The following is an 18,464-nucleotide window of genomic DNA, read 5'->3' as shown; positions in this document are numbered from 1 at the left end:
CATTTAGTTTCATTTAATTTAAGATTTATTTTCACACAAGCAGTTCGACTTAATCTGCTATAAAAGATTATTTATTTTAAATTCCAAAATTGCTAGTTGTATTGAGTATAATACTATGTAAATTAGGAGAACATTTTAGGTAATAATGTTGTATATAGAAACAGTAAAGTAGTAAATTAAGTATTTTCCTAACATATTCGACAAAAAAGTAGGAGTAGGAGAGTAGTTATCATTCCTATAAGCCGGCGTTGATCGTGTGTTGGGTGTATTCCACATTGGCGTGTGTTCAACACGGCGTCGTTTACTTTCTCTTCTCTTCTCCCTATCACCTACCCCATAAACCACTCCCACCTCTCCCTTTGAATTTGATCCTTTCCTTTTTCTTCTTCTTCTTCTTCTTCTCTCTCTAAATCTCTCTCTTTTCAGAAGATCTAATTTTTTCCTGGGTTTGCATAGTGGTTTATTATTAAGGTACTTTTTCTTTCATGAATTGTTTCTGCGAGTTTTTTTTTCTTTATTTGGCTAAATTTTTTTGGTCAAATTTGGTAAATGGGTATTTGATGCTGATCGTTGCTGGTTTTAGTATTGGGAGATGGGGTTTTTGTGTATTTTAGCTGAATTTTGATCTCTATTGATGTTTGACTTGCATACATATCTTATAGCTGAAGCTAATTATTGTTTGTTTCGTTTAGCTCTTTTTATTAATTCTCGTTTGTGGGCGTTTTTGTTATGGTATTAGATATTCTGTTATGTGAATTCTCAGGAAATGGTTATATTAGAGGAAAATTTTGTACTTGTTCTGGTTCTATGATTCATGGAGCAGTGTGTGTTTGGAGGACTTAGGTTTGGGTTTATAGTTATGAGACTTTTGTTCTAATAACTAGTAAGTTAATTGTACTTGTTTGTTGAAACAATAATCAAATTTTGGTGCTGAAATAGATACCAAATTCTCTGTCTATAAGATCTGACTAACTGAATGTATTGGCCTCTTGTACTGCTGGCCCTCTCCAATTTACCTTATACTAGAATGGATACTGTTTGTTTGGACCTCCTATAGTCATGATTTTTACTAGAGTTTCAGCTGTAGGTTGCACATGTTTGTTTCAGATTACATGTTTCTAGATTAGGGAAAGGCATCCTGGTCATTTTTTGCGCTTATTGTTTTCTGGCGACAGTATCAAGTTCTTTGAGGAGGATCATTTCGTATTTAGCTTTTTGATAGTTCTTTATCCTTAATTTCTGCGCATTCTCTTGTCAAATAGACTATTTTACATCAATCCCTTTAGATTTTTCCTATATGAATTGTACTTTTTTAACTTGAGCTGTTGTTTTGTGTTGCTTGTTTTTTCCTTGAGGAAAATCATTAAAGGGGCTCTTCTAGGGATTATAGTTCTAAATGGATTTTAGTTGTGCTCTCCCCCTTTTGTTGTTTCTTAGCTTTTGACTTCCTAAAGCATGATCTTATTAGAAAGGTGGTTGCCTTTGTGATTTTGTTTGTTGATCTTGCTTGCTCTGATAACAAGGATTTGTGAAGCTTCGTTTGCTTAAATTTCTTTTCTAATTGTGTAGATCAGCTTCATTTCCGGTAGAATGGATTTTTTCTTTAGGAATGTAAATGATGATTCTTCAACTATCCAGCAAGATATTGTTAGGTGCCCATTTTTGCGGAACATCAATGAGCCAACAAACTTTTCCTTCTCAAGCTCCATGGCTTTCCCACTTCCTGTAAGTTCTCAAATTTTGGATGATTGGTTGAAATAGCTTTTTTCGTATTATGTTTGTTCAATGCTTTACATAGTGATGAACTGTTCCTCCTAATGAAGTTCTTATTATAGTATGTCGCTAAATTTTTGGTGGTTAGGCTGTTTTGGTCAAACTAATTAATGTAAGCTCAATGTTTTCCTTGCATCTGAATAGGTACGTGAGGGGAAAGGTCCTATCTTTGTGGATGGTCCTAATTTTGACATGGCGTTCAGGCTTTTCCACGGGCAGAATGGCGTTGTTCCACTTTCAGGGAGACCGTCCATGAAGCCAGATGCTGCACCTGCATCACCTAATTTCAACCCTCTGGCAGCAAAAGCAGCTACCATAAGCCTCTCGGCTTTTGGATCTGGAGGTCCTTTTGGTTTTGATGCATTCTCAGAGAAGTGGAAGAAATTGAACTCCAAATCAAATAAAAAAGACTCTTCTTCCAAGGTACATTTTGGTTTTACTTCAGAATCATAAAGAGCTTCATATTATAAGATCTTCTTTCATAATTCCTTATATGAAAAAGATCTTTCATAATAGCATCGACGTTAGAATTGTGGAATTTAGAGTGGAGATTCTGCACCAAGCATCTTAAGCAATCATATAACTGTAGAATATGCCAAATGTTTTATGACATGTATTTAGTGAAAAAACTACTTTTGATCCAAATTAATTCTAATGGATTAGCCATATGTCAAATTTGCTGAACTATTTGAACTCCAAATTTTTTGTCATTTCCATCTAAAAGGAACTCTTTATTGCTATCACAAAAAAGGGGGGGGGGGGAAGGTTTCGTAAATGGTAACCAGAGTTCAACTTGATAACTTCTTTGCTAATTTAGTCCTTCTGGTATTTCAGGGAGGAGACTCAAAACATGAAGCGCTAAGCAATGAGTGGTTGCAGAGTGGGAATTGTCCTATTGCGAAGTCCTACCGTGCAGTGAGTAATGTCCTTCCTCTTGTGGCAAAGGCTTTTCAGCCCCCTCCTGGCATGAACCTCAGGTGCCCCCCGGCGATAGTTGCTGCGCGTGCTGCTCTAGCAAAGACTGCCTTCGCGAAGAACTTGCGGCCACAACCTCTACCTGCAAAAGTCTTAGTGATTGGTGTTATGGGCATGGCTGCAAATATTCCTTTAGGCATATGGAGAGAACACACTGAAAAATTTTCGCCATCATGGTTTGCAGCAGTACATGCTGCTGTACCATTCATTGGTATGCTCAGGAAGTCTGTGTTGATGCCTAAAGCAGCCATGGCATTTACCATAGCAGCATCTATCTTGGGACAAGTCATAGGCTCTAGGGCTGAACGATATAGGCTGAAAGCCGTTGCAAGTAAAAAATTGATTCTTACTGAAAACTCAACTCCTGCCAACAGTCAACTCGTGGTTAATGGAGTTAGAGGTGGACACTGCGGTGAGATCGTTGATTGGAGCAAAGGTCCTCTGCAGATTGCTGGTCCCGCTTCAACAACCAGTGTATTTAGCTGATGCCTGGAATCTTTGATGTTGTAATGATATGTTTCATGAGGTCGCATTTGATCTATCTTTTCTTTGTGTTTCTTTTTATCAGCATACAACATTCGGCAATTGAAAAATAAAGGAGGGGTTGAGCATTGTTTCTCGTTTATCGACACAGTTGATATATTTATAAAATTTGAGTGTGTTTTCTGTAGCAGAATACGTGAAAGTGATTTCCTATCTGAGCTTTGGTCAGAATGTCAAAGTTTCTGTGTTTAGCGATTGTCAACCCCCACTTAACGTTGGAGATTCCTTAATGCAACGGCAAATACGAGACAGTTCTTTATGAATGTACTAGAAGTGTAATTGATAGCATAATTGAGCAATTTTGCAACTACAACATGTGCCGTAGTTTCGGAAACAGTCTCTCTACTCCTTCGGGGTAGGGGTAAGGTCTGCGTACACACTACCCTCCCCAGACCCCACTAGTGGGATTTCACTGGGTCGTTATTGTTGTTGTAACATGTGCAGTAGTTTGTAAGTTTTTTTTTTTCATTCATTTTATTTATTTATTTTAAGTTCATTTTCTATGTATTATTTTTACTATTTGGTGCTACTGCTTTTTTCTTTTAATCCTTCTTTGAGCCGAAGGTCTCTATGAAACATTTTACCTTCTCAAGATGAGGGTATGGCCTGTGTACACACAACCCTCTTCAGATCCCACTTGTGAGATTACATTAGATTCTGGGAGGGGCTGGATGAGATTGTGCGTAATATTCCGCTTGCCGAGAGGTTATTTATAGGAGGGAATTTCAATGGACATATTGGGTCGTCTGCGGGTGGTTATAGCGAGGTGCATGACGACTTCGGTTTTGGGGATCAGAACGGAGGAGGTACTTTGTTGTTGGATTTCACTAAGGCATTTGAGCTAATGATTGCGAACTCAAGTTTTCCGAAGAGGGAAGAGCATTTGGTTGCTTTTCAAAGTACGTGGGCGAAGACTCGGATTGACTATCTCCTCTTCAGGAGATGTGACATAGGGTTGTGCAAGGATTGCAAAGTTATCCCGAGTGAGACCCTCACGACTCAACATAGTCTCTTGGCAATGGACGTCGACATAATGATAAGAAGGAAGAAGAGATCTGTACGAGGATGACCGATGATCAGGTGGGGGTGCCTTGACTAAGGATAAAGCTCAGGAGTTGAGAGAGAGGTTATCAGCTATGGGAGCATGGAGGAGTAGTGGGGACGTGAGCAATATGTGGTCAACAACGGCGACTTGTATAAGGGAGGTGACGAGAGAGGTGTTAGGGGTGTCGTCGGGCTTCTCTGGTGGGAACAAAGGCGACTGGTGGTGAAATGAAGATGTCCAAGGTAAAGTGGAAGTGAAGAAGGTGGCGAACTTGAAGTTAGTAGGTAGCACTAGCGAGGAGGAGAGGAAAGCGAACAACGAGAGGTATAAGACTGCTAAGAATGACGTGAAGTTGGCGGTCACGGAGGCTAAATTGTAGCTTTTGCTCGGCTGTGCGAGGATCCGGGAGACAAAGACGGGGAGAAGAAGTTATTCAGGTTGGCCAAGGCGAGAGAGAGGAAGGCTCGGGATCTGAACCAAGTGAGGTGTATCAAAGATGAGGACGATAGAGTATTGATGGGGGAGAACCAGATTAAGCGGAGATGGTAGACCTACTTTCATAAATTTCTGAATGAAGAAGGGGATCGGGATATTGTGCTATGTGAATTGGGGAATTCCGAGAGTCACCGTGACTTTAGGTATTGTAGGCGCATCAAGGTTGTGGAGGTCGTGGAGGCTATGCGTAAGATGAGTAGGGCCAAAGCTACCGGGCCCGACGAGATTCCGATAGAATTTTTGAGGTGTGTGGGTAGAGCAGGTTTGCAGTGGCTGACTGAGTTGTTTAATGTTATTTTCAGGACGAAGAAGACGTCGGAGGAATGGAGATGGAGTACGGTGGTTCCATTGTACAAGAACAAAGGTGATATCCAGAGTTGTAACAACTACAAGGGTATCAAATTACTAAGTCATACTATGAAAGTTTGGGAGAGGGTGGTTGAGGTGAGGGTGAGGAGGACCGTGTCTATTTCAGACAACCACTTCGGGTTCATGTCGGGGCATTCTACTACGGAATCTATTTACCTTATTAGGAGGTTGGTGGAGCGGTACATGGATGGGAAGAAGGATCTTTATATGGTGTTTATTGATCTGGAGAAAGCGTATGATAAGGTTCCTAGATAGGTTCTATGGAGATGCTTGGAGGCAAAACGTGTGCCAATTTCTTACATTAGGGTGATTAAGGACATGTATGATGGAGCTAAAACTCGGGTTAGGACAGTGGGAGGCGACTCGGAGCACTTTTCGGTTGTTATGGGGCTACACCAAGGATCTGCGCTCAGCCCATTTCTATTTGCCCTGGTGATGGATTCTCTGACACGCCATATTCAAGTGAAAGTTCCACGGTGTATGTTATTTACTTACGACATTATTCTGATTGATGAGACGCGAGACAGCGTCAACGATCGGCTGGAGGCTTGGAGACAGGCCCTTGAGTCTAGGGGTTTCAAGTTGAGCAAGACTAAGACGGAATACCTAGAGTGCAAGTTCAACGTCGAGCCGTCGGTAGCGGGATTGGACTTTAGGCTAGGATCACAGGTCATCCCCAAGATGGGGCAGTTTCAAGTACCTTGAGTCTGTTATACAAAGGGATGGGGAGATCGACGAGGATGTCACTCACCATATAGGGTGGGGTGGATGGAGTGGAGGTTAGCGTCTGGATTCATGTGTGACAAGAAAGTGACACCGATACTCAAAGGTAAATTTTATAGAGCGGTGGTTAGACCTGCTATGTTGTATGGGGCTGAGTGTTGGCCAGTTAAGAACTTACATATCTAGAAGATGAAAGTAGCAAAAATGAGGATGTTGAAGTGGATGTGTGGGCACACTAAGATGGATAAGATTATGAATGAAGATATTCGGGAGAAAGTGGGCGTGGCCCCCATGGATGACAAGCTGCTAGAAGCTAGGCTTAGATGGTTCGGGCACGTTCAGAGGAGAAGACCAGATGCTTCGGTAAGGAGGTGCAAGCAGTTGGCTTTGGTAGGCGCGAGGAGAGGTAGATGGCGGCTTAATAAGTATTAGAAATAAGTGATCAGGCAGGATATGACGAGGCTTCAGATTACCGAGGACATGACCCTAGATAGGAAGTTGTGGAGGTCGAGCATTAGGGTCATAGGTTAGAAGGTAGTTATGCATATTCTTACGGCGTGCGAGAGTGAGGCTAGTCGGTTAGGATTTTGTCTTAGACTGCTAGTAGTTAATGTTGAGTTCACATTACTCTTTCTTTCCTCTTAGTGTCGGGCTTTATCTACTGGTTATTATTTTGCTTTTCGTCTATGTTCTTGTGATGCTGTTAATTATTTCTAAGGTTTATTGATGGTAATGATATACTGTCTCTTTTCGTTTTCTTCAGCGGAGGGTCTACCAAAAATAACATGTCTACCCCTCGGAGTAGGGGTAAGGTCTACGTACACACTACCCCTCCCCAAACCCCACTAGTGGGATTTCACTGGGTTGTTGTTGTTGTTCCAATGTATTATTTTCTATAAAAGGAAAACTAAAATTTTGATCCTATGGATTATCTAGTTATGTAAATATATGCAATTAGTCTTAATCCCATATTTAAAAATATAGGGTAAGGCTGTGTACGATAGACCCTTGATTCCGGCCCTTCCTCGAACCCCGCGCATAGCCGAAACTTAGTGCAGTGGGCTTCCCTTTAGTCTTAGTCCCATATATAATAGAAGTAGGTTATGCAATATGTGTACTTATAAATAGAGCTTATTGTAACACAATTAATACATCAATAATATATATTTTTCTCTCGTGCTTTCTCACATGGTATTAGAGCTATCGTGAGATATTTATCATTGTGCATAAATTCTAGCGACTCCGAAAATAAAAAAAAATCAATCAACCAATCTTTTCTTTTTTCCGGCAAATCAGGGCTGTCTGCAAGAAAGTTCATATCTGTCGATATTGTGAAAAAACCAACACCACCATGAGGTAGATTAGCTTCTGGCAACGAACCTGTAAAAATTTGTCCGGTAGACCCCCTCCCACGGGCCCTCATGCGCTGCCGACAGAATATTCTTTGGTGAGACTCCGATGTCATGCGCCATCCTATGAGGCTGATTTCGGCCATTTTTTTGCGACTACTCTTCTAGACAATCTATTCCCTTTGCAATTCCGAGACTACCCATCCAATTTGAACTAACTTTCGACCACTTCTATTCTTTTCAGCGTGAACAGTGATTTCCGGCGTGAATAGTAATTCTAGAATTTTTTTTGTTTTCTAGGAGTATTTTAGAACCTATTCTGTAGTGTGGAACTCGGCTGAAGCTTCAAATTCTCCAGCAACAATTTTGCAGCAAATTCTTAAACTAGTCACTGAGATTTGGCTTTAATCATTATAATGTCATGCAAATTAGAAGCCTTTGACTCACAATCTGTTGGACCCAATGTATCGAATCCAATCCGGATGGTTTCTTTATATGAATATATAGAGTTCCTTCAGTACAAATCATGTAAACATTCATCTTCTAAAATTGCCACTTTTGTTCAAATAGGTAATAACGTTACTTGTGTCTCTCAGTCTTCTTTTCCCAGTAATTGGGTTATTTATTCAAGAACGTATGATCATATTTTTGGCAATAAATCTGTTTTCACTACTATTTCATATTCTCAATCTCTTCCAATGGTCACAATGGCTAATGAGTCTCAAACCGTGGCAATTGAAATAGTCAAGCAAGTCCACTTTCTTCTTTACCTTTGCATTTGGTTTTTATGTTCCCAAGAGTCTTTATAATCCCATAGTCGTTAGTCGTTAGTCGCTTAGCCTAATTACTTAAATGTTTAGTTCTATTTCTTGATGACCTTATTTTTATACAGGAATGTAATAGGGGTGGATCATTAGTACTGCGCGTAAATCAAATGGACTTTATTACCTTATCCTTGCTAAATCACATGAACCAACATCAATAACTTGTTTTATTACTAATTTACCAGATTTATTACATAAACAGTTGGGACATCATAGTTTATCAAAACTTCATAAAATGGTACCTGGTTTGTCTCACTTGTCCACTTTAGAGTGTGAGTCATGTCAGCTCGGTAAGCATACTCCCTCTTTTTTCCTTCGGCATCCTGATAATCGAGCGGAGTCTCCATTCAGATGTTTGGGTTCTTAGTCGGGTCAATTCTTCCTTGGAATTTCGCTTCTTTTTTAGTTTTATTGATGATTATTCCAGGTGCACATGGATTATTGATGAAAAATCGATTTGAGTTATTTTATATTTTTCAAACCTTCCACGCTGAAATCCAAAATCAATTTGGGGTTTCTATCCGCACATTCCGTAGTGATAATGCCCCAGAGTATTTGTCTTCTCATTTTCAGCAGTTTATGAACTCTCATGGGATCATTCGTCAAATATCTTGTCCATACACATCTCAACAAAATGGGGTAGCAGAAAAGAAGAATATGCATACCACTAAGATTGCTCGTATCCTACTCGTATAGTCTCATGTTTCGTTGCATCTTTAGGGGGATGCAGTTCTCACATCGTGTTATCTTATTATTCGTATGCCATCCTCAGCTATCCAGAATTAAGTTCCATTCTCTATATTTTTTCCTCACTCACTGTTGTTCTCTCTTCCACCTCATATCTTTGGGAGCACATATTTTGTTCATAATATTACTCCTGAAAAAAGATAAATTAGCTCTTTGTGCTTTTAAATGTGTATTTCTAGGTTACTCTAGAATGCAAAAGGGGTATCGATGTTGCTCATTTGACCTCCAGTGGTGCCTTATGTCTACTGATGATACCTTCTTTGAAACTCAGCCATATTTCACATGCCTAGGTGGTCACTTAGATATTTCTAAGGTGCTACCAGTTTTATCTTTTGGAGATTCAGTCACTATTTTTCCTTCACCTTCCTCCATGGCTACATCACCTACAGCCCCAACTCTAGACCCATTCCTACCACTTATAGCTCCTCATACATTCTCAACCACAGAAGTTTTACCCATACCAACCATTGAGGAGTCTAATATTGCTCATCCTGGATCCCTAGTCACAGGAACACCACTTTTGACTTATAGTTGTTGTATAAGCCCAGCATCAGTCCCAGATGATTCACGTCCTACACCTGATGCTCCTACTGCAGACTTATCTCCTCCTAATCCGCAGATTGCACTTCGGGAAAGTATACATACCACAATTAATCCTAATCCCTATTATATCGATTTAATATCATCGTCTGTCAGTACCCCATTATACTTTTGTATCTTCTTTATCCTCTGTTTCCATCCCTAAGTCTACAAGTAAAGCACTCTCTCATCCAGGATAACGACAAATTATGGTTAACGAGATGTCTGGTTTTAATACGAGTGGTATTTGGGATCTTGTTCCTCTTTCTTCAGGTAAATCTACTATTGGTTGTCGCTGGATTTATATAGTCAAAGTTGGTGCGGACGACCAGATTGATAGACTTAAGGCCCGTCTTGTTGCCAAATGATATACTCAAATATTTAGGCTCGATTATAGTAATAATTTCTCTCCCGTGACTAAAATAACATTAATCTGTCTTTTCCTATCTATGGCTACTATTCGCCATTGACCTCTCTATCAGTTGGACATTAAGAAATTTTTTCTTCATGGTAACTTTGAGGATGAAGTTTATATGGAGTAACCACCTGATTTTGATGCTTAGCGGGAGTCTAGTGGCATTGTATGTTGCTTGTGTCGGTCACTTTATGGTCTAAAGTAGTCTCCTCGAGCCTGATTTGGTAAGTTCATCATAATTATCCAGGAGTTTGGCATGGATCGTAGTGAAACTGATCATTCTATATTTTATCGGTATTCTGCTTCAAATATATGTATTTATCCAGCCGTTTATGTTGACGATATTATTATTACCAGCAATGATTAGGATGGTATTCCTAAGTTGAAGCAATTTTTTTAGCACTTTCAAACTACATATCTGGCTAGATTAAAGTATTTTTTAGGTATTGAGGTCGCTCAATCTAGCTCATGTAATGTGATCTTACACCGGAGATATGCCTTAGACATTCTTGAGGAGACTGGAATGACAAGTCGTAGACCTGTTGATACTCCGATGAACTTGAATTTTAAACTTCTACCCGAATAAGGGGTGCCTCTCAGCGATCCCACAATATATAAGCGGTTGTTTGATAAATTAAATTACCTCACAGTGACTAGACCTGACATTTCTTTTCCTATGGGTGTTATGAGTCAGTTTATAGATTCTTCCTATGATAATCATTGGGATGCAGTTGTCTGCATTCTTCGTTATATAAAATCAGCTTCAGGCAAATGGTTATTGTTTGAGGATCGAGACCATGGACAGATCGTTGGATACTCAGATGCTGATTGGGCAGGATCACCTTCTGATAGACGTTCTCTGTTTGTATATTTTGTCTTTGTAGGAGATAATTTGGTATCTTGGAAGAGTAAGAAACATAATGCGGTTGCTCAGTCTAGTACAAAAGCAGAATATCGATCAATGGCTATGACAATATGTGAGCTAGTTTGGATCAAAGAGTTTCTCATGGAGTTGAAATTTGGTAAAATCAGCCAGATGGAACTTGTGTATGATAATCAAGCCGCTCTTCATATTGCATCAAATTCAGTGTTCCATGATAAAACTAAATACATTGAGATTGAGTGCACTTTGTTAGAGAAAAGATACTCTCAAGAGATATTGCTATAAAGTTTGTGAAGTTGAATGATCAACTTGCAGACATTTTCACCAAAGTCCATCACTGGTTCCCGTATTAATTACATATGTAACAAACTCAGTACATATAATTTGTATGCACCACCTTGAGGGGGGAGTGTTAGATAATGATGTGAATACATGTAATTAGTCCTAGTACCATATAATAAGAGTAGGTTATGTATTATATATATATATATATATATATATATTTATAAATAGGGCTCATTGTAACATAATATATTTTTTTCCGTACTTTCTCACACTATGTTTTTTCTTCTTCTTTTGCATTCTTCCACGCGGTCATACCTCCCTAGCTCAACTTTATGAATGGCAAGTGGTGAGGTGCATTGCGGTTGCAGAGCAAACCCGCAAAGACTTATTATGCCCTGCCTCCCATACTTGTCTAATTGGGTAAACCTGTGTAAACCTGCAAAGACTTATTAATAGTCCACATTGCATATTAGTTTAACTAGCTCTGTTCCATCCTATTGATATCCCTATGATCAACTTGGTTTTAATGGTGGAATGATAAGTGTAACACAAAAGCTGGTTGCACTTTATTTAATGCTATTTATTCGGCAAAAGTAGTCAATTTTCTCATTTTCCTTATTTGTTTGGTCTGCCAAAAGTTATGGAGGTGGTAGATCATTTTTTCAATTTGGTTCACCAAATTCTACCCCTTTTCGATAACCACAAGAACCCAAGAGAGTTTAATCATCTCTCCATGTGGTCGTTTAGTTGGAGTGATTGAAGAAATAACCCCATCATGAAATTTTGCATAACATAATACAGTATTTGATTAGAAGGATTATGAAGACTGATTTCCCATAAAATTTATCCTGCATTTGGTTGATCGTATAAGAATAAAATAATTCATGCATAGTTTCATGTAGCGTTTGGTTGACAGTAATGTATTATTGTATTAATAAAAATGTATATTAGCAATGCGTTAACAAAAATATTTTAATACAAAATATACTTAAAATAGATAACTAACATAAAATACAAAATATGTTATAAATATATTATATTATGGATGTTCATAATATACTTAAAATAGATAACTAACATAAAATACAAAATATGTTATAAATATATTATATTATGGATGTTCATTTAGTACTCCGTTGTAAATAAGCTTCTTGAAGAAGCTTATCCATATGGGACTCCACCGTAAATATGTTTATCTATTTAGTACTATATTGGAAATAAGCTTCCTGAAGAAGCTTATCACTTCGGTACCCGGTTATGGATAAACATTACCCCCAGTAGAAGTTTATCCATATCGGATATAATAAGCTTATCTTTTCAGTACCCAATTATGGATAAACATTACCCCCAGTAGAAGATTATCCATACCGGGTATAATAAGCTTATCCATTCAGTACTCCGTTATGGATAAATATTGCTCTCAGTAGAAGATTATCCATATATGGCACATCAACTTATAATAGCTTACACTGCAGCTTGTAGTAGCAGCTTACACAACATCTTGTAATAGTAGCTTACACAGCAGCTTGTAATAGCAGCTTACACAACAGCTTCCTTTCTTTTATAAATAGAAGAGATTTCAGTTCATTATGTACATCAGTTTGAATTCAAATAATATATCAGTTTATCTCTATACTTGTCTTTACTTTACAGTCTTTGTTTCATAACACGTTATCAGCACGAAGCTCTACCATCTCGAGCAAATATTTTGAAAGTATCTGAGGTAAGAACTTTCTTTTCCTAAATAATGTCAAATCTTTCTAAACTTGAATTTGTAGCCCTGGATATATCGGGCAAAAGCTACATGTCTTGGGTGCTTGATGCTGAAATTCATCTTGATGCGATGGGTCTGGCAGACACCATCAAGGATAAAAATCAGGCATCAAACCAAGACCGTGCCAAAGCAATGATATTCCTACGCCATCACCTTGATGAGGGCCTGAAAATGGAATATCTCACTATTAAAGATCCAGTCATACTGTGGAATAATTTGAAAGATAGATATGACCACCTGAAGATGGTCGTTCTTCCACAGGCACGTTATGATTGGACTCATCTAAGGCTACAAGATTTTAAATCTATCAGTGAGTATAATTCTGCTATGTTCAGAATTATTTCCCAATTAAAATTATGTGGTGATAATATTACTGATCATGATATGTTGGAGAAAACTTTCACCACTTTTCATGCCTCGAATATGCTCCTGCAGCAGCAATATCGAGAGATGGGATTTAAAAAGTATTCTGAACTTATCTCACATCTTCTTATAGCAGAGCAACATAATGGGCTATTAATGAAAAATCATGAAAGCCGACCTATTGGTTCTTGTCCATTCCCTGAAGTGAATGAGACGAACTTCCACCAAGCTAAACGTGGAAGAGGTCGTGGCCCCAGTCGTGGTCATGGCCGTGATCGGGGAAGAAACCCCAATCATGGTAATAATAATGCACCAAAGAAGCCTCCTCACCACCAGCAGTGGAAAAGGAAGGAACAAAAGCATGAAGCGGTGCAAGCGCCAAATGTAGAAAATGCATGCTATAGATGTGGAGGAAAAGGGCACTGGTCACGTACTTGTCGTACGCCAAAGCACCTGGTTGAGCTTTATCAAGCCTCCCTGAAGAAGACAGAGAAAAATGCTGAAGCAAATTTTATTTCTGAAGATAATTTAGACTTCATGCATTTGGATGTAGCTGATTACTTTGCACTCCCAGAAGGAGAAACAAGTCATGTAATCGGTAGTGAATCTGTAGAAATGTAAATATTTTAATTTTTGTTGTTTGTAATAGATAGTATGGTTATGTAATTGTTGTACATAAATAAAAGTTATGCTTTGATAATGATGTTTACTATAATATATCTTATTTATGTCATTTTAAAGAATATGGATAATATTATTAGATCAACTTAAACTCTAGCAGAGTTTGCAAGAAATATACAACCACCAGAAGTAGTTATATTTCATATATCTCATTGTAATTATATTTTGTTAACCACCAGAAGTGGTATATGTCTATGATCACCAGAAGTGATAATTTAGGCTTTCTATAGTTACAATTGAAGATAAGCTACATAAATATTCTCTATATTAAATGCACGCCTCGATTTGCTCCTGAAGTAGTAAATATTTTAAAAGAGGTTGAGGCATCACAATTTGATGTGATTAATGCGCATTCAGATAATTATGTTCGATTTCCTGAAGGATGAGAACTTTTGATAATATTAATCCATTCCCTGAAGTGAATGTGACAATACTAATAAGTCGGGTAAATATGAACGCGCTCTTGATGTGAATACATTACAATTCACCTCCAGAAGAGTTAATATAATTGAGAGAATATATACTCAATATTTCGTATTTTAAATTTGCTCCTGAAGAAGTAACACAGTTGAAATTGCCTCCTGAAGTGGAAAAATATTATGAAGAAGAGTTTTCGTGTGCTTAAACAATTGTTTTACATTGTTTATTTGATTGTGATTTTCTCTCATGACACCAGCAGTGTCTGAGCAATATTTGATAGTACAAAATGTATCAATAACTCCTGAAGAGCTAAATGTTTGCCTAAAGAATACATGACACCAGTAGTGCCAGATAAATATTAGATTGTGGATAATAAATTAAGGCTCTCGAAGAGCTTATATACAAATATGTCATTCATATTATATGATTATGGTCAAAACATATGTTGTAGTAAACCTGAAGTTTACTAATACAAATGGCTATCATATTGAGACTACAAATGATTGGAAGATTGATAATCTTCATGTTTCCACAATCATAGGGGGTAAAATAATATGTATGTGAGAAGTTACCCGCCTTATTCTTTAATTTGTACTATATCATGTATCACAGTAAACCAGAAGTTTACTAAAGCAAAAGTTTATGCCATAGTAAACCAGAAGTTTACTAAGAGATAGCACATGACATGATAAACTTGAAGTTTTCATTTGCCATTTTTAAATGAGCTATTTGAGAATTCAGATAAGCATATACTAAAGAACTAGAAGATTCTTCAGGAATTCTCATGTGTTGCTTGTTCTCATAATGAATTGATTATACCAGCTAAAGTTGGGACTAAGACCCCTGATTCTGAAATATATAAAAGGTGAATATGGGCCCGTTCACCTATCATGTGAACCACTTATAGGTGCATATATGAGATGGTTACATGTGTAATTATTGTCAACCTGCAGTTTGGCATTTGGAATTGCTTTTCTCGATTAAGAGCATAATTTTCAGATTATGAAATCAAGACAGTTCATCTTGATAATGCTAGTTTATATCCAAGCTGGTTTAGCATTGAATACCTCCTATTAATGTCTAAACCATTGCTTATGAGAACAAAGCTTCATGTGTTGGTCTAAGATTTTCTAAATTGCATATAGCAGCACTTGTATGCATCAGATCAACAATATATGATAAGTCCTCCCTTCACAATTGGTTTAGGATCAGAAACCAAATATTTTTACTATCTTTTGTTGCGTGGTATATGATTAATTTCTCTACCATAATACACAAAGATATGTTTCCCAAAGATGATTGGGGATATATGTTAGTTTTTCTAACATTTGGGGGATGGAATAAGCAGTTGAAAAATATGCTATATGAATCGAATTATCATGATCCTCACTTAGAAGATAATTCAAGTCGAATGTCAGAAGCATTTGCTGATCTAAAATTAAATATCATATTTCAGCTGCAAATGCTCCTATTAAAATTAAAGTCCCTGAAGGATAGAGTTTACTGTACGCATGAAGCGTGGTAGACCAATCGGTTCCAAAGGTAACAATCCTTGAAAAATAGTAGGAGCTAATGATCAAAATGATCATAATGAGGAGGAAATATGCTCTAGAAGAGCCCACGACATAACATTTCATGAAACTGAAAAGTTCAGGTACCTGAAAATAAAGAAAGTGATGAGATCTCCACAAGTTATGTCGCTTCGGAACTGACACAAAATGATCGTCGACGATACATTTAATACAATATAGTGCACAATATTGTAAACGATTGTGAGGATCGGACTAGCAGTCCAGACACTTGAAGATGTCGTACCATTTAGATACAAGTCTTAACCTATATGACTTATTTGGCTAAATCTATATGAAGATCCTTGAAGGATTGAAAATGCCCGAAGCATATAATTCAAAGTCTTGAGAAATGTACTCGATCAAATTATAAAGATCTTTGTACGGTTTAAAGCAATCTGGGCGCATGTGGTATAATCGCCTTAGTGAATATTTGCTGAAAGAAGGTTACATAAATGATGTTATTTGTCCATGTATTTTTATAAAGAAAATGACATCAGAATTTGTTATACTTGCTGTTTATGTTGATGACATAAATCTTGTTGGAACTCCAGAAGAGCTTCAAAAGGCAATTGAATATCATAAGAAAGAATTTGAGATGAAAGATCTTGAAAAGACAAAACTTTGTCTTGGTCTGCAAATTGAATATTTAGCAGATGTGATCTTTATACATCAATCTGCCTATACAGAAAGGGTCTTAAAACGCTTTTACATGGACAAAGCGCACCCATTGAGTACACCAATGGTTGTTCGATCACTTGAAGTAAATAAGGATTTGTTCCGACCTCCAGAAGAGGACGAGGAACTCCTTGGTCCTGAAATACTCTATCTCGGTGTAGATGGTGCACTTATTTATCTTGCTAATGCTAACAAAAGTGGTGCAGATCATATTGGTAATGCAGGTTATTTATCCGATACCCATAAAGTTCGATTTCAAACCGGCAAGCAGGGAATGCATATGATTGAGATCAGTGATTCATTCGAGAAACATGTGGGTTGGAATGTGATAAAAGACCCACAATATTATACGGAGACAATGTTTCATGCATAGCACTATTAAAGGGAGGATTTATAAAAGGAGATAGAACGAAGCACATTTCACCAAAATTGTTCTACACACACGATCTTCAGAAAAGTGGTGACATTGATGTGCAACAAATCCGTTCAAGTAATAATCCAGCAGATTTATTCACTAAATCTTTGTCAACTTCAACTTTTGAGAAGATGGTATACAAGATTGGAATGCGGAGAACTCAAATATTTGAAACAAGGTTTTCATCAGGGGGAGTAAAATACGCGATGCACTCTTTTTCCCTTACTAAGGTTTTTCCCATGGGGTTTTCCTTATAAGGTTTTTAATGAGGCACCTAGCAATGCGTCTTACTAAATATGTGTACTCTTTTTCCTTCACTGGGATTTTTTTCCCACGTGGTTTTTCCTAGTAAGGTTTTAATGAGGCACATTATCTTTTAATGAACATCCAAGGGGAGTGTTATAAATATATTATATTATGGATGTTCATTTAGTACTCCGTTGTAAATAAGCTTCCTGAAGAAGCTTATCCATATGAGACTCCACCGTAAATATGTTTATCTATTTAGTACTATATTGGAAATAAGCTTCCTGAAGAAGCTTATCACTTCGGTACCCGGTTATGGATAAACATTACCCCCAATAGAAGTTTATCCATATCAGGTATAATAAGCTTATCTTTTCAGTACCCAGTTATGGATAAACATTACCCCGGTAGAAGATTATCCATACCGGGTATAATAAGCTTATCCATTCAGTACTCCGTTATGGATAAATATTGCTCTCAGTAGAAGATTATCCATATCTGGCACAACAGCTTATAATAGCTTACACTGCAGCTTGTAGTAGCAGCTTACACAACATCTTGTAATAGCAGCTTACACAGCAGCTTCATTTCTTTTATAAATAGAAGAGATTTCAGTTCATTATGTACATTAGTTTGAATTCAAATAATATATCAGTTTCTCTCTATACTTGTCTTTACTTTACAGTCTTTGTTTCATAACAAAATATACTTAAAATAGGTAATACTAACATTCCACTTATATTATACTTTACCGCATAACAATTCATGCGTTATCAATGATTGTATAACAATCATTTTATTATATATCATTCACCTCATAAATAATTCATACATTATAAACTAGCATGTGAACCGATGTTTCATATGTTTTTTTTTGGTTCTTAGGTATCTTTTTACAAAAGAAAAGAAAATTATTTCTTTCAATTTTTCATTTTCCTTTCGCGTATCTAGTTTCAAAGAAAAGCTTATAGGGAAAAGGTAAAAACGTATCTACAGTATAATTATCAAATCCACACTTTCTTAAAATATAGAGGTAGATTTAATTTAGTCCTTAGACATATATATAAAAATAAATAATTGGAGAATGGTAGTATTATAAGTTATGTTAAATTTGGTTAGTTTAGTTCAAACTAAAAGGGAAAATATCCCTATGATGAGACAAAAGTAATGTGATAATGCTTAAAACTTGAGGTGACCTAAAATCTGTTATTTTCTTGCTGTTAAACTTTAATAATGAATATAGATTTTCATTTTATTTTCTTTTACCGCTACGCTAGCTCAAGAGTTAAAAGAGATGTTTGTGGAGTGTGGTCT

The 18,464-nt window shown here is 37.2% G+C and overlaps 1 protein-coding gene across 2 annotated transcripts; it reads left to right on the top strand.

The window, feature by feature from the left end:
• Nucleotides 1–224: 224 nt before the first annotated feature.
• LOC104239111 (uncharacterized) lies at nucleotides 225–3,418 on the top strand. Of its 2 annotated transcripts, none has more exons than XM_009793642.2 (4): nucleotides 225–471; nucleotides 1,570–1,725; nucleotides 1,918–2,196; nucleotides 2,608–3,418. In XM_009793642.2, exons 2-4 carry the CDS (start codon nucleotides 1,591–1,593, stop codon nucleotides 3,232–3,234), a joined length of 1,041 nt encoding a protein of 346 aa, XP_009791944.1. In that variant the 5' UTR covers nucleotides 225–471; nucleotides 1,570–1,590; the 3' UTR covers nucleotides 3,235–3,418. The 2 variants fall into 2 exon arrangements, with proteins under 2 accessions (XP_009791944.1, XP_009791945.1); XM_009793643.2 differs by having other exon boundaries at nucleotides 268–471; nucleotides 1,575–1,725.
• Nucleotides 3,419–18,464: the final 15,046 nt, after the last annotated feature.

This window comes from Nicotiana sylvestris, chromosome 5, assembly GCF_000393655.2.
Source record: "Nicotiana sylvestris chromosome 5, ASM39365v2, whole genome shotgun sequence".
Lineage (NCBI taxonomy): Eukaryota > Viridiplantae > Streptophyta > Magnoliopsida > Solanales > Solanaceae > Nicotiana > Nicotiana sylvestris.
This window is presented reverse-complemented; position numbering and strand designations above follow the sequence as displayed.